The sequence below is a fragment of the Anser cygnoides genome, chromosome 19 (assembly GCF_040182565.1).
Source record: "Anser cygnoides isolate HZ-2024a breed goose chromosome 19, Taihu_goose_T2T_genome, whole genome shotgun sequence".
Lineage (NCBI taxonomy): Eukaryota > Metazoa > Chordata > Aves > Anseriformes > Anatidae > Anser > Anser cygnoides.
Genome location: NC_089891.1, coordinates 6835608 through 6847909, shown reverse-complemented (window position 1 = coordinate 6847909; position 12302 = coordinate 6835608). Strand labels below are relative to the sequence as shown.

At 34.8% G+C, this 12302-nt stretch overlaps 1 protein-coding gene across 5 annotated transcripts in view; it reads left to right on the top strand.

Annotated features, from left to right (window-relative positions):
- MBTD1 (mbt domain containing 1) overlaps window positions 1-12302 on the top strand; it is a 35348-nt gene that overhangs the window by 12173 nt on the left and 10873 nt on the right. For all 5 annotated transcript variants that reach the window (XM_048064488.2, XM_048064487.2, XM_048064489.2 and 2 more), the window contains 9 exons: window positions 3184-3301; window positions 3862-3996; window positions 4502-4590; window positions 5754-5988; window positions 7253-7308; window positions 7595-7699; window positions 8525-8672; window positions 11258-11340; window positions 11628-11862. In XM_048064488.2, coding sequence (XP_047920445.1) covers window positions 3184-3301; window positions 3862-3996; window positions 4502-4590; window positions 5754-5988; window positions 7253-7308; window positions 7595-7699; window positions 8525-8672; window positions 11258-11340; window positions 11628-11862 — 1204 coding nt within the window. The remainder of the gene's footprint in view (window positions 1-3183; window positions 3302-3861; window positions 3997-4501; window positions 4591-5753; window positions 5989-7252; window positions 7309-7594; window positions 7700-8524; window positions 8673-11257; window positions 11341-11627; window positions 11863-12302) is intronic.

Sequence of the window (12302 nt, the reverse complement as noted above, 5' to 3'; positions counted from 1 at the left end):
CTTTTATAATTGCTGAATTTTTACTATGTATTTTGTTATAATTTAGCAATATACAGTGTGTTCTGTTTGCTATCTCCATTGGTAACTTGCATTCTGGTTTCATTATTTTCTTAAAGTTTCTACTTTTTTATGCTTTTGCTTTTATTAGCTGAAAGCAAATAGTGATTTGAATCATGTGTCAGTACTACTTAATGATGCATTAAGTTGTACGTTAACAGTAATTATTCTTTTCCCACTCTGCTGTTGAGACACATTTTCTGAAGTTATGCATTTTATCAGTCTTTATTCCAGTTAAATTCTATTCTGAGCTGAAGTATTTTTACTCTTTGTTTCTTTTGTTACTAAAAAAAAAACAACCACCAACAATAACAAAAAATATTTGAATTATTTGGGAGCATTTCCAGGATTTTGCACTAGGTGGCAGTGCTTTGCTTCTAGCTTTTAAACCATTGTACACATTGTCTTCTCTGCATTACCTTTTGTGGGGTTACAGTTTACACACGGTAGCAGCATTGTATCCTTATGCTTCAGGAACTGAAGCATCTCTGACATTAAAATCCTGATTCCAGTTTCAAATCTGAAATCATGGCAATATGGATGCCATCCAAAGCCTTTAGAAGCAAATAATTTAACCTATGAGCTCTTTGTTCAGCTAAGCATGTGGGGATACTGAGCGCTCAGGCATTCCTTTCAAACCCTGTCAAACAGGACCTTCCTGATTGCAACTTACCTTGCAGAAAAGGCAGCTGCCGCTCACAGATAAACCCTCCCAGGTCATCTCCCGGAGCAGGAAGCGATGAAGCAGATCTTCCTTGTTTGGGAGTAACGTGAAGCGGATCTCTTCGTCATGAGTCTGAAAGGTAAATTTGTTCTTACCTGTAAATTATGGTTCTGCTAGTTCTTACTATGCCAATCCAGACTTCAGAGTTACCTTTCCAGCCAGCAGATAAATAAAACTTGACGCTTATATAGTGCTTTGATTTTTATTTTTCAAAGCATTGTGCAAACATTAATTAATTGGACAAAGACAGAGAAGACAATAAGGAAGATGGCTGCTATAGCCCTGGTTTATCCAGTCTTCCTCCCGTCAGAATATTATGGGTGAAAAAAGAAAAGGTGTGCAGTATACTAGGTATACTGTAAACCATCACTTCAGGACAGTAATGTTATCTGGCTTTTCAGTAATGATGCTGCACAGGATGGCTTCCTTCTTCTAAAGGGTGAGCCATATGGATTGGTGTAGGAGAACTAGCAGAACCAATATTTTCACAGACAAGGACAAATTTAACTTTCTGCTATTTCCCTCTATACCAATCCACATTCTAGAAATAAAATATTTGTGACATTTCTATTATCAGTTGATGGGAGAAGTGCTTTTCTATACTTTTTCTCTGAATCAACTGAATAGATGAGCAGGCAGTAAAATATATTTTAATGTAGTGCAGCTGGATTAGGAAGTTATTCAGCACTGCTATTTTTGATTGTTTGGATCATCTGTATCTCTATACAAGGCAACAAGATTTACTAAAATATGCAATTTGAAAAGTTTATTTCCCCATTTCAATTCAAAAAGCTACAAATGTCAATTTAGAGATGATAGTGAATATGCAGTAGGACTTGATTAAGAAGCTGCATCTGCATACTTCGTACATGAAAATAAATCATCAGCTTGCAAGTTTTCTTTCTGTCTGCCAGATGGCAGAAAAGAGCTCTACAGTCTAGACTGGTGTAGATGGGACATAGCAGAACATGAAGAGACCAGGCTTCAAGAATAAGAAATTAGCATATTTGCTCTGACTAACTTTAATAGTTAAAACTTGTTTGAAGTTTTGCATGCCTAGCCTCAAATATTTCTACAAGTGAATGGTATCCCCTTTTAAGATAACTTTAGTCTTTAGAGCTACTAGCTGGCCATTGCTGATTGCCAGCAAAATTCCAGTATTGTGATTTCCAATCATTCAGGCAGGATTAATCCAGTTTTCCTCTCCTGTGGCTCACAGCCAAAAATCTGTGAAGTTAGAGGCTATTCCCAGTGAGCTGTGAAGTTCTCTACATTTGCAAAGAACCTTGACCTTGTAAATGAAACACAGCCTTAGAATACAATATATAACCAGGGGGTTCCTTTAACTGTCCCTGTATATGGACATTGTCTGAACTGATCAGAATTTACTTTTCTCAGAATACATTACATTTGATATACCTGTTGTTTTAAAATAGCCAAAATCTGAATCTTCCCGTTCTTAGTGGTCTCTAGCTTAGACTGACTCAATTTATATTTTGTTACTGTTAACTTTAGCTGAGTAACTTCTGAGGTTTTAAAATCTTTAGCACTGTGCATTTCTTATATCTCTACTATACCATCTTTGACTATCTTTCATGATGCTCTGTTCAACAAAACATTCTTCCTGACAGAGCAAACTAAATGTTGGTTTTTATTTCCAGTTTCCCAGGCTCCTTAGGAATTCATCAAGCTTCTATTTCTCTTTGTTATTAACACATTAGTCTAAGCTCTCAAAGGACAGCGTATGTGTTTCCCTTTAGCATTCATTAAAAAATTAAACTCAGCCTTCTGTTTTTTTGATTTATTGATAGAATAATTACTTACAGATGATATGAAAGCCTGTTCCTGTGAGAGGATCTGAACCAATGGGTGATAAAACCCACCATAATAAAACTTCAGAATAGATTCAAGAAATAACTTGTAAGCGTTTTTCAGGCACGTTACTGATTTACAGAATATAAAGATTTTTATGTCTGTTGCACAAGTATGAATTTAAAGTGCCGTAATTTTCTGCTAATAGAGTTGAAGAGGGAATTATACTGTTCTCACTAAAATCAGTAGGTAGCACCTAGTTGAAACATAATGGAACAAAGCTGACCTCTGAGCGTATACAGTTCGTGCTTATGCTTTACAGGTGTTTAAACTTGGAATCCTAAAGCTGTGGTAGGAAATACACAGTAATTGTAGTGTAGCAGAACAACACGTAAGCTTTAGATAAATATCCAAATTAGGTTTTCATAGATTATTTTCTAACCATGTTTGTCTTATGTATATTGATTTTGATATTTTATTTGAAAGTTACTCACAAAACACTAATACGATTAAAAAAAAAAAATAGTTATTTTCATGTGCTGTAAATAAAGTGGTGAACTGTTCGCTTCCCCCCCTACCTTAAACGTTAGGCACCTATGGGGACATGCTGGGGTGATATCTCAGAAGGAGTACGAGTGGAGGTTCCAAACACGGACTGCAGCCTACCTACCAAAGTCTTCTGGATAGCTGGAATTGTAAAATTAGCAGGTGAATATATTTTACTTGAAATTATTGAAATACTCAAAATAATTCTGTGAAGGGAGCTGATAATATAGTCAGTAGTCACCTGGTTAGTAGAATATCAACACTAGTTAGGGTGTCAGTGCTGTATTGCTAGGTTATGTGTTTTAGCATTACCCCTGTCACACTTCTACAGTAGCTTCAAAGAGAGTTGAGAGCATCTGTTTTTTATATTGCTGGAATTCATTAAGAGCAGTGCCGGATGAGAGGATAAGCAATTGTATGATAACAAGCCTTGTTAAAAAAAAAAAAATCACTTTTATTGATTAAAAATAAAGTTAAAAAATGAGGGTTATATATCTAAAATATGAAAAAGCGCAGACTGCAGGTAAAGAAACAATTATTTCCCTATAGATAATCTCTAAAAGCTTATAGTACAAGAATTTTAATTTTATTTCAAGTGCACTGATAACATAAAGCAATGTGCCTTAAGAATAATGTTCTAGAAAAAGTTCCAGTCTAGAAAATCCAATGTAATTTATGCTGGGTAAAGAAATACTAATAGATTTTTTTTATAATTATTTCAGGCTACAATGCTCTGCTAAGATATGAAGGCTTTGAAAATGATTCAAGCCTTGACTTCTGGTGCAACGTTTGTGGGTCTGATATCCACCCGGTTGGTTGGTGTGCTACCAGTGGAAAGCCTCTAGTCCCTCCTCGAAGTATGTAAATAGTAGCCTCACTGATTGCTATAATTACAAAGTGTTTTCTTACTAAATTTGCTTATGGTTCTGATATCCAAGTGTTTCTTTTTTTTTCTTTTTTTCTTTTTTTTTTTTTACCATAGCAATGATTTCAACAGTTAGAAATAAATCATTTGATCTGTTGGAAAAATAAGGATTTGGCTTGCATTGGAAGTGTTTCTTGTGGTAGCCCCTCTGGTACAACTTACTTTTTAAGATCAAGGTGGAAGCGGTTAGCTAATCAGTGATGTGAACATGCACTGATTTATATTCATATTTTGTTATTAAATTCTTCGCCCTGACATACCCATACATTTAATCTTGGGTAGCATTTATTCTCTAAAGAGGTTTTTGTCATTATTTTCATTCAGGCTTTTTAACAGTCGTCTAGGATTTCTTCTTTACATATTCCAGACTATAACATTGTCTCTAACGGACACAATTAAAAATCAGTGGCTTATTTTGTCCCCTTCATTTGCAACAGCCATCCAACACAAATACACAAACTGGAAAGCTTTTCTAGTGAAACGACTTACTGGTGCCAAAACACTTCCTCCTGACTTTTCTCAGAAGGTAAGGCTGATGCAATATCAATGATGTACTGTGAACAAAATTGCAGCACAGAGTGAAGAGCCAAAATATTTTACAATGGCACAGTAGCTCCTTTTGTAGTGAAGATGATAAAGTAGTTTCTTCCCTTGAAACAGTTTTCCTGAGAATCTCTATTCTTCGTTTATCTCCACACTTGTCAATGTGATGCTGTTTGGAAAACGGTTTCCTCAGAACAGAAGTAATTTTATTTTAAAAACTAGTTAGTCTACTTTAATTTTAAAATACCCCAATTAAAAAAGTGCTAATAAGCTACCCTGTGATACAAGAAAAATTAAATCTGATCTAATTCAGCAATGATTTTTATTGTGCACTGTTACAAGAAACTAAGCAAAATTAGTTAATATAACATGTATCTAGATGCAAAAAAAAGGATGCTTTTAATATTTTTCATCTGCTCTAGATTAGATTTCCTGTCTAAGTCATATGGCAGCTGCCTGTATGGTATGCTCTAAGTTAAATTAATTATTATGAGATGGTACATAGGTTTTAGTAGGAATATATGATGTGTTGTTTTTGTTGTCTTAACATTGCATCTAATAACCTCACCCGCCTCGTTTTTTTCTGAAGCTGTTCATTTGTATTTAAAAACTGGCTCTGTTGGAAGCCAAATTAAGTTGGCAAAGTCTTGAGGCAGGATAACATCTATTTCCATTCTGTTCCTTTCTTTTTGGTATATGATGAAATATGTTTGTGAGTGGTCAGTTTTAATTATATTTGAACATTCTTTTTCATGCCGCATAATAATTTTAATTTTGTGTTTAAAGATGCCAAAGCAAAAGGGGTTTGTGTTGTTAAAATTGTTACTCAAGGTAATTTTATTCATTGTTATTAACTGAACAAACTTTCACTAAGTCAAAAGAAAATTCATTTAACCTTTATGAGAGTTGTGTTAGGGCTGTACTTGATAAAAGTTACACCGTTGTAGGATCTATTCTAGTTAGTCTTGTGAAAATGTTACATTTTGACAATGAAATACAAGAGAAATCATTTGTGTCACTTCTCCAGGTGGATTAACAAGTACTTGAATTAAATGGAAAATGCTTTGATACTGTGCTTTAACAGTAGAAGACAGATGACTAAGCTGAAACATTTTTACAGAATTTCTTTTTTCCCCTTATTTTAAGGTGTCTGAAAGTATGCAGTATCCGTTCAAAACTTCCATGAGAGTAGAAGTTGTTGACAAAACACACCTTTGTCGAACAAGGGTAGCGGTTGTAGAGAGTGTCATTGGGGGACGGTTAAGATTGATATATGAAGAAAGCGAAGACAAAACCGATGACTTCTGGTGCCATATGTACAGTCCACTCATTCATCACATTGGTTGGTCTCGAAGTATAGGACATAGATTCAAAAGATCTGGTAAGCCTTTTGCACTTCAGAGGTGTCTTTGGGGCAGTATTGGCTTGGAGAGACCTGACTTAAGCAATACTGTCACGTTATAAAGCTAATAAAACTAGCTTTAGCAGTTATCTTTAAAAGTACATATAATGGGGTATAGGGACATTTAGCAATTATACTGTCATTCCAGAGTTTCAGTTAAAAGTATAACTAGCATTTTCTACAGTGTTGAAAAAGCCGTAATAAGTTTTAGTTGAGTTGTAGTATATCAATATCTAGAGGGATTCAGTCTTAAGTAGTGGTTAACAAATTCTCTGAAGGAAAACCTTGAACTGCAGTATTCAAGCATGGTAAACTTCATTTTTCATGCTGATATCTGGAATTGCGCTGTCCTGCTCCACTAGTTTCTTTGTGTTTGTCTCTTATACAGTACAACATGAGCAAGTATCGTATGGGATGCATTTCTTTTTTCCCCCCTCAAGTTTAAGGACTATAATTTTTTTTGAAAGATTTATATGTTTTAGAAATCCATGGGAAGGAAAGATAAGACAGTGTAATAGATGATACGTGGTTAAGACCCTTATTATGTAAAACACAAAAGTGATTGTAGTTTGAAATATTTAAGGCTTCTAAATGGAAAAAAAGAGTCTGTTTTTGAATCTTTTCCTGTTGCGCTGTGACTGTGGCCCTTGTCTGAAAGAGCATTTCTGTAAAAACAATTCACAAGACATCCCTTCAGGACAGTTTTAGCACTTAAACTTTCACTGAAACTGTTTATACATAAGAGTAGTTAGAGAAATCAAGAACAGTGCTGTTTCCTATATATAATGTCTCTAGCAGGGTTTCAGGGATTCAACAGCTGGCAAAAATCAGTTATGTATATAGAATGATTAGACATAATTGTATACAAATTTATATGTAATTACATAAATGTAATTTTCTATCATAACATAGCGCAGAGAGGTTAACTTGCCTTTTTTTTTTTTTTTTTGCAAAAGTGTCTATGTGTTAGTAGCAATTTGGTGACATAATTGAGCTGTCTTGTGAAGATTGGATTTTTTTTTTTTCCATAAATGAGGTTGTGTTAGAGGTGTTTCAGGTAGAAGTCAATGAGGAAAGTGGAGTATGTCCCCCAGTTTTTTTAGGGTGATCTTATCATAAACTGTGGGCCTCCCACACTAATAAGGTGATTGCATTCTAGTAGTTTACATATTCAGAAAAAACATACTGTTTGCTTGCTCCACTAACAAAACCTCCGATTAACATGTACTCTTATTCCTTGTAGATATTACAAAGAAACAGGATGCACATTTTGATGCACCCCCACATTTATTTATGAAGGTGAGCTTGCTAGCAAGAGCAGTCTTTTCTCAGAGTCAATTGAGGACCTTTAGTTCCTGGTATTTATAAAAATAGATTTGAAACTCTGTTTAAGTCCTGGAAATATGCCCAGCAAAATCACTGGTGTTTTTTATTCATACAGTTAACTAATTTGACCTTCTTAACATAAACAGAGGTGACAGTACAAGTATTTTAGTCTGTTCTTTTGACTGTGTGTGGTTTTATATTGGTCAAAGCTTATTAGATTCTTAGCTTCTGATGCTGTTATCTGATTTTTTTTTTTTAGGTAAAAGAGGTTGACACAGCTGGAGAATGGTTTAAAGAAGGAATGAAATTGGAAGCTATAGACCCCTTAAACCTTTCAGCAATATGTGTGGCAACTATTAGAAAGGTAAGAAAACAAACGTATGTATTGGGAAGATGGACAGGAGTCCGTTTTTCATTTACCTTTATTCAGGTTTGAAACAAAGAAAGAATAAATTCATTGTTTATTGAATGCATCCATTAATTGTTTATATGCAAGCACTATGAAAAAGAATATACTCATGTAACTTTTTGATTTTTGATCTCTGGAAATTCAGCCTTATCTTTAATTTGGATATAATAGCTTGTGAGATTAATTTTCAGGACAGTCTTCTGCTAACTATCTTAAATATTTTGCAATTCTGTTCCGAAAAGAAAAAAAGCCTCATCTTGCTTACTTTCTGAAGTCTACGAAGACACTTCAAGGATGATCTTTTCTTCCTAGCTTAGTTGAAAACGACCCTATATATGTGATATACGTACTAAAAGGGGAAAAAAAATGTAAAAAGTAGCTTAGCATCCTAGCATAACCTTACCAATGATTGTGGTAATTATTTTGAATCTTTTTTTATTAATAGTGTACAGAATATCCTTACAGGCTAGAGTAAACTGAATTATAAAGCTTTAAAAGTACAAGTAGTGTTCACAGAAAAATAAACAAACTAGAGCTCAGTGAAAGGAAATGTTCATCTCATAACTTTGCAGTTAACAAAGGTACATTTGACAGTAGCACACACCATCGAGGAGACAGGTATGAATTTTTTTTGTTCGTTATACTATAATTGAATGTTCTTCTAAGTATTTTCGTTATTACTCAGTTATTTTTTCACTCTTGAAACATGGCATGCTTTCTTTCTAGCCTTATCACACAGTTAAAGGTATTTAATGTAAAATTTTGTTTTTCTTTACAAAGGTTTTAGCAGATGGCTATCTTATGATTGGGATTGATGGCTCAGAAGCAGCAGATGGGTCTGATTGGTTTTGTTACCATGCCACTTCCCCTTCTATTTTCCCTGTTGGTTTCTGTGAAATTAACATGATTGAACTAACTCCACCCAGAGGTACATATAGCATTCTGACCACATTTTACTTTGAATATTTTTTCAGTGATATTGTATGTGCCATATGCTTTGTTTCTTAATTCAATCTACAAAATTCATGTCACTTTTTAGGACTCAAGTCAGAAACAAATACAGCAGCGTAACTTCAAAGTAATCTTAAAGATAACAAACTTTTCATTTAGAAGAAATGAAATTGAACATCTGTATGAATCACTGACTAAAATCTGCTTTTGCTGTCATAAATTGAGGATAGCCACTTGAATAGTATAGCCATGAAGTGAATGGGAAGTGTAAATATGCTGGTCACTGAACAGTTCGTAATATGTCATTGCTTGGGAAGTCCTGACTGCCAGAGGAGTAACAAACATTGTTGAATTATCTCAGGCTTAGGTTAATTGATGATGATGACAGTAAATTTCTAGGAATATGCACAAACTTGAACTTCAGGGAAGCTGTATGCTTCATAATCCCTACTGTAAGGAAAAAGCTGTCTGTCCACTAGCATATGTGCCTATAGAAGTACCTTACTGCCTTCATCTCTCCATTTTATTATCTTGCTCTAGCAATTTATAAAGAGGATTGCAATTAAGTGTGTCACAGCAGATGATTTTTATGGATTTTTTTCTTCATTTTCCTCTTTGCAGGCTTCTACTTGTATTTATTGAATGATTTTCTAGGTAACTACACAGACAGTGTAATGCAACATGAAGAAAATCATTTCATATCATTTTCATTACTGCACACTAAAGGGTTCCTTAAGTATTTGTAAACTGCAGTTAGACAGATTTACTATTTTTCACAGTCAGCTCATTTAGTGAATTTATTGCATAGGAATTCATGGGCATGATCACTCCTCAAAAAATGAGGAGTCTCTTGCAATAATAATCATTGTTGCATGGGGAAAAAGTGTGTGTATCAATATCAGCTAATTTAGGAATAAATGCATTAAATGATACAGAATAGAAAACATTCCCTTTTATGATGACCTCCTTTTTACTCTTCAAACATTATTTACACAGTGTGCAAATTGTATTATTAACACCTTTATCATACTATTTTTTTTGTATTATGGCAGCTTTTTACCTACATGTATTTTTTCCCTTTTATTGCAGTTTTCCACAACAGTCCTGTATCGTCCTCTGAGAGACGATTTAAAATCACACATGCATTAATCTAAATGTCATTTGAACGAGGAGTTAGGAGTAAAATATAGGCCATAATGTGCATTAACATACTTAAACATTTTGTTACTGATTTAATAGGATCGAAGTGATTAAAGTTTCTTAGTTCTTATGACGTATATTCCACTCTCCACATTATGAGCTAGAAAAGGGACAGTTTCTTAAATCTGACTACTTTAACAAAGACCACATGCGCATGTCTCTGTGTGGTGAAAAGTAAATTAAAGGACTCGTATACAAATATGTTGGTCTAGCCAGAGGAACTGTACATAAATGAGGCAAGTATTAGTACACAAAAAGTGGTATATTACTACCCTTAACAATTGCTAGCTATCCAGCTACATCTGTTCACGCAGATACCACATACCTGATGTGAACACCCTTTTTCAAATTACAATTAGCAATGTGGATAACTTAAATGAGTTGCTATGAAGTCACTGGACTTCTTGTTTGTAAGCTCATTCCTTCCAAACATCTTGATCCCTTGCTGAAATCAGCAGAAGCTGAAGATGCTTAGATTCTTCTAAGGCTGAGATTGTATTTTGAGCTGTGAGTGGCAGCTACCTGTTGAGTCTGACCCTTCAGTACTGAGCTGTGACTCAGTGGGAGCTCTCTACACACACACAAATGAGATGAAAACATTTCCCATAGCTCTCTCCCCATGCTATACCCAATGCACCATGATTGTTCAGAATGTCCAACATTGGATGCTATCACAAAGAAATCTTTCAAGGTGTTGTTGCTCTAGGAGTTAGAATTTGAGAATTGCGAGCCTAAGCAGCTGTAGGAGTTGCAAACAAACAAAAAACCAACCAAACAAAAAAGTCCTACATCTTTTAGGCATATTCATTAGACAAACAAAAGCTGAATATAAAATAAATGTTCTTACCTTTACAATAGCTTTTAAGATTGGAAAAAAAATCCTGTAATTTATCCTATTCTTGCTATCTTTAACCTTATTATTTAAGTTTTAAAATATCTCTACATGTTCTTACAAGTCTGTTCCTAACGCATAAAATTTTTCAATAGTGGAGCTCTTTCCCCACAGGAAAGACACTGGATGTGCTTAATTACATGATCTGTTCTGGGTCATTTGTGTGGGGCATTGTAGAGATCAAGGATCTACGTGGACAGAAAGCTTCAAGTGTGAATGATTAATCTTAACATCAAATGACACTTTCTGTATTATCTAGAAGTTCACTCATCTTTGTTGCAAACGGGCAGTGTCCGGTTGACTGTCTTGTCCCTTAGACGAAAGCTAAGAGAGTGGAAGTTTCTGATGTTAATATTTTGCTTCTTTGTTGTCTTTTTAGCCATAACACAGTGCCAATATACTGTTCTTGTTGATGTTTCAATACATGAAGTTTGCAGTTGATGTATGAAAATGTCGTTTAAAATTCACAGGGTATGCAAAACTCCCTTTCAAGTGGTTTGACTACCTCAGGGAAACTGACTCAATAGCAGCACCTGTAAAGCTCTTCAATAAGGTAATAAATATTATGCATGTGTATTTGAATTGCAGTTAGTATTTTCTTTAGATTTGTCTGCATACTCCATGGGATTGACCCAGTTCTTTGAGTAGAATTGTGGAAAACTAAGGCACCAGGGACTCTTTAGAAATAGGAACCATTTGAGTATATTAAGCTTGAATATTTCTGAAATGTTAAATACAGGGCTACATGAAACTTCATAAATGATATTTGCTTTGTGAGTGTGCTTTACTGATATAGCATGTTTGTTGATGTTCGACTTGTCAATGTGCTTACTTTTCCAGGAAGTTCCAAACCATGGGTTTCATGTTGGAATGAAACTGGAGGCTGTTGATCTGATGGAACCTCGCCTGGTATGTGTGGCCACAGTAACTCGCATTATCCATCGTCTGTTGAGGATACACTTTGATGGGTGGGAAGATGAATATGATCAGTGGGTGGATTGCGAGTCCCCAGACCTGTATCCAGTGGGATGGTGTCAGCTAACTGGATATCAACTACAGCCTCCAGCACCACAGTGTAAGTTCTGTCATGTAAATAAAAACAGTTTACTGGTCCTTATCGACATGTGATGATTTTCCTAACTGCATCCTTTCCAAGTTAGGTCACCAGGCATAACAAAAATGGAACAAACTCTTGTTAATGCACAGGAGTGCAGAGTTCTAATCTCTTCCACATTGACTTTCAAAGTACTTCTCAGCATTTCTGTGGCTACTTAAGTTTTCTATTTTTCCTGCCAAGTGCTTATTTAATCTAGGAAAAAAAAGCTTGTTATTTACTTACAAGGTCTGGAGACGGAATTTATATTGCATGAAGTTTGCAAATACTCAGTGTGTTCATAGCTATTCACATGCACAAGTATTTATGTAAGAAGACTACAATTCATTTACTGCATCAACACGTGGCCTGTCAGGTCAAGTTAAATGATAATTGTGTTTCAAGAACTGTTAATTGTTTAT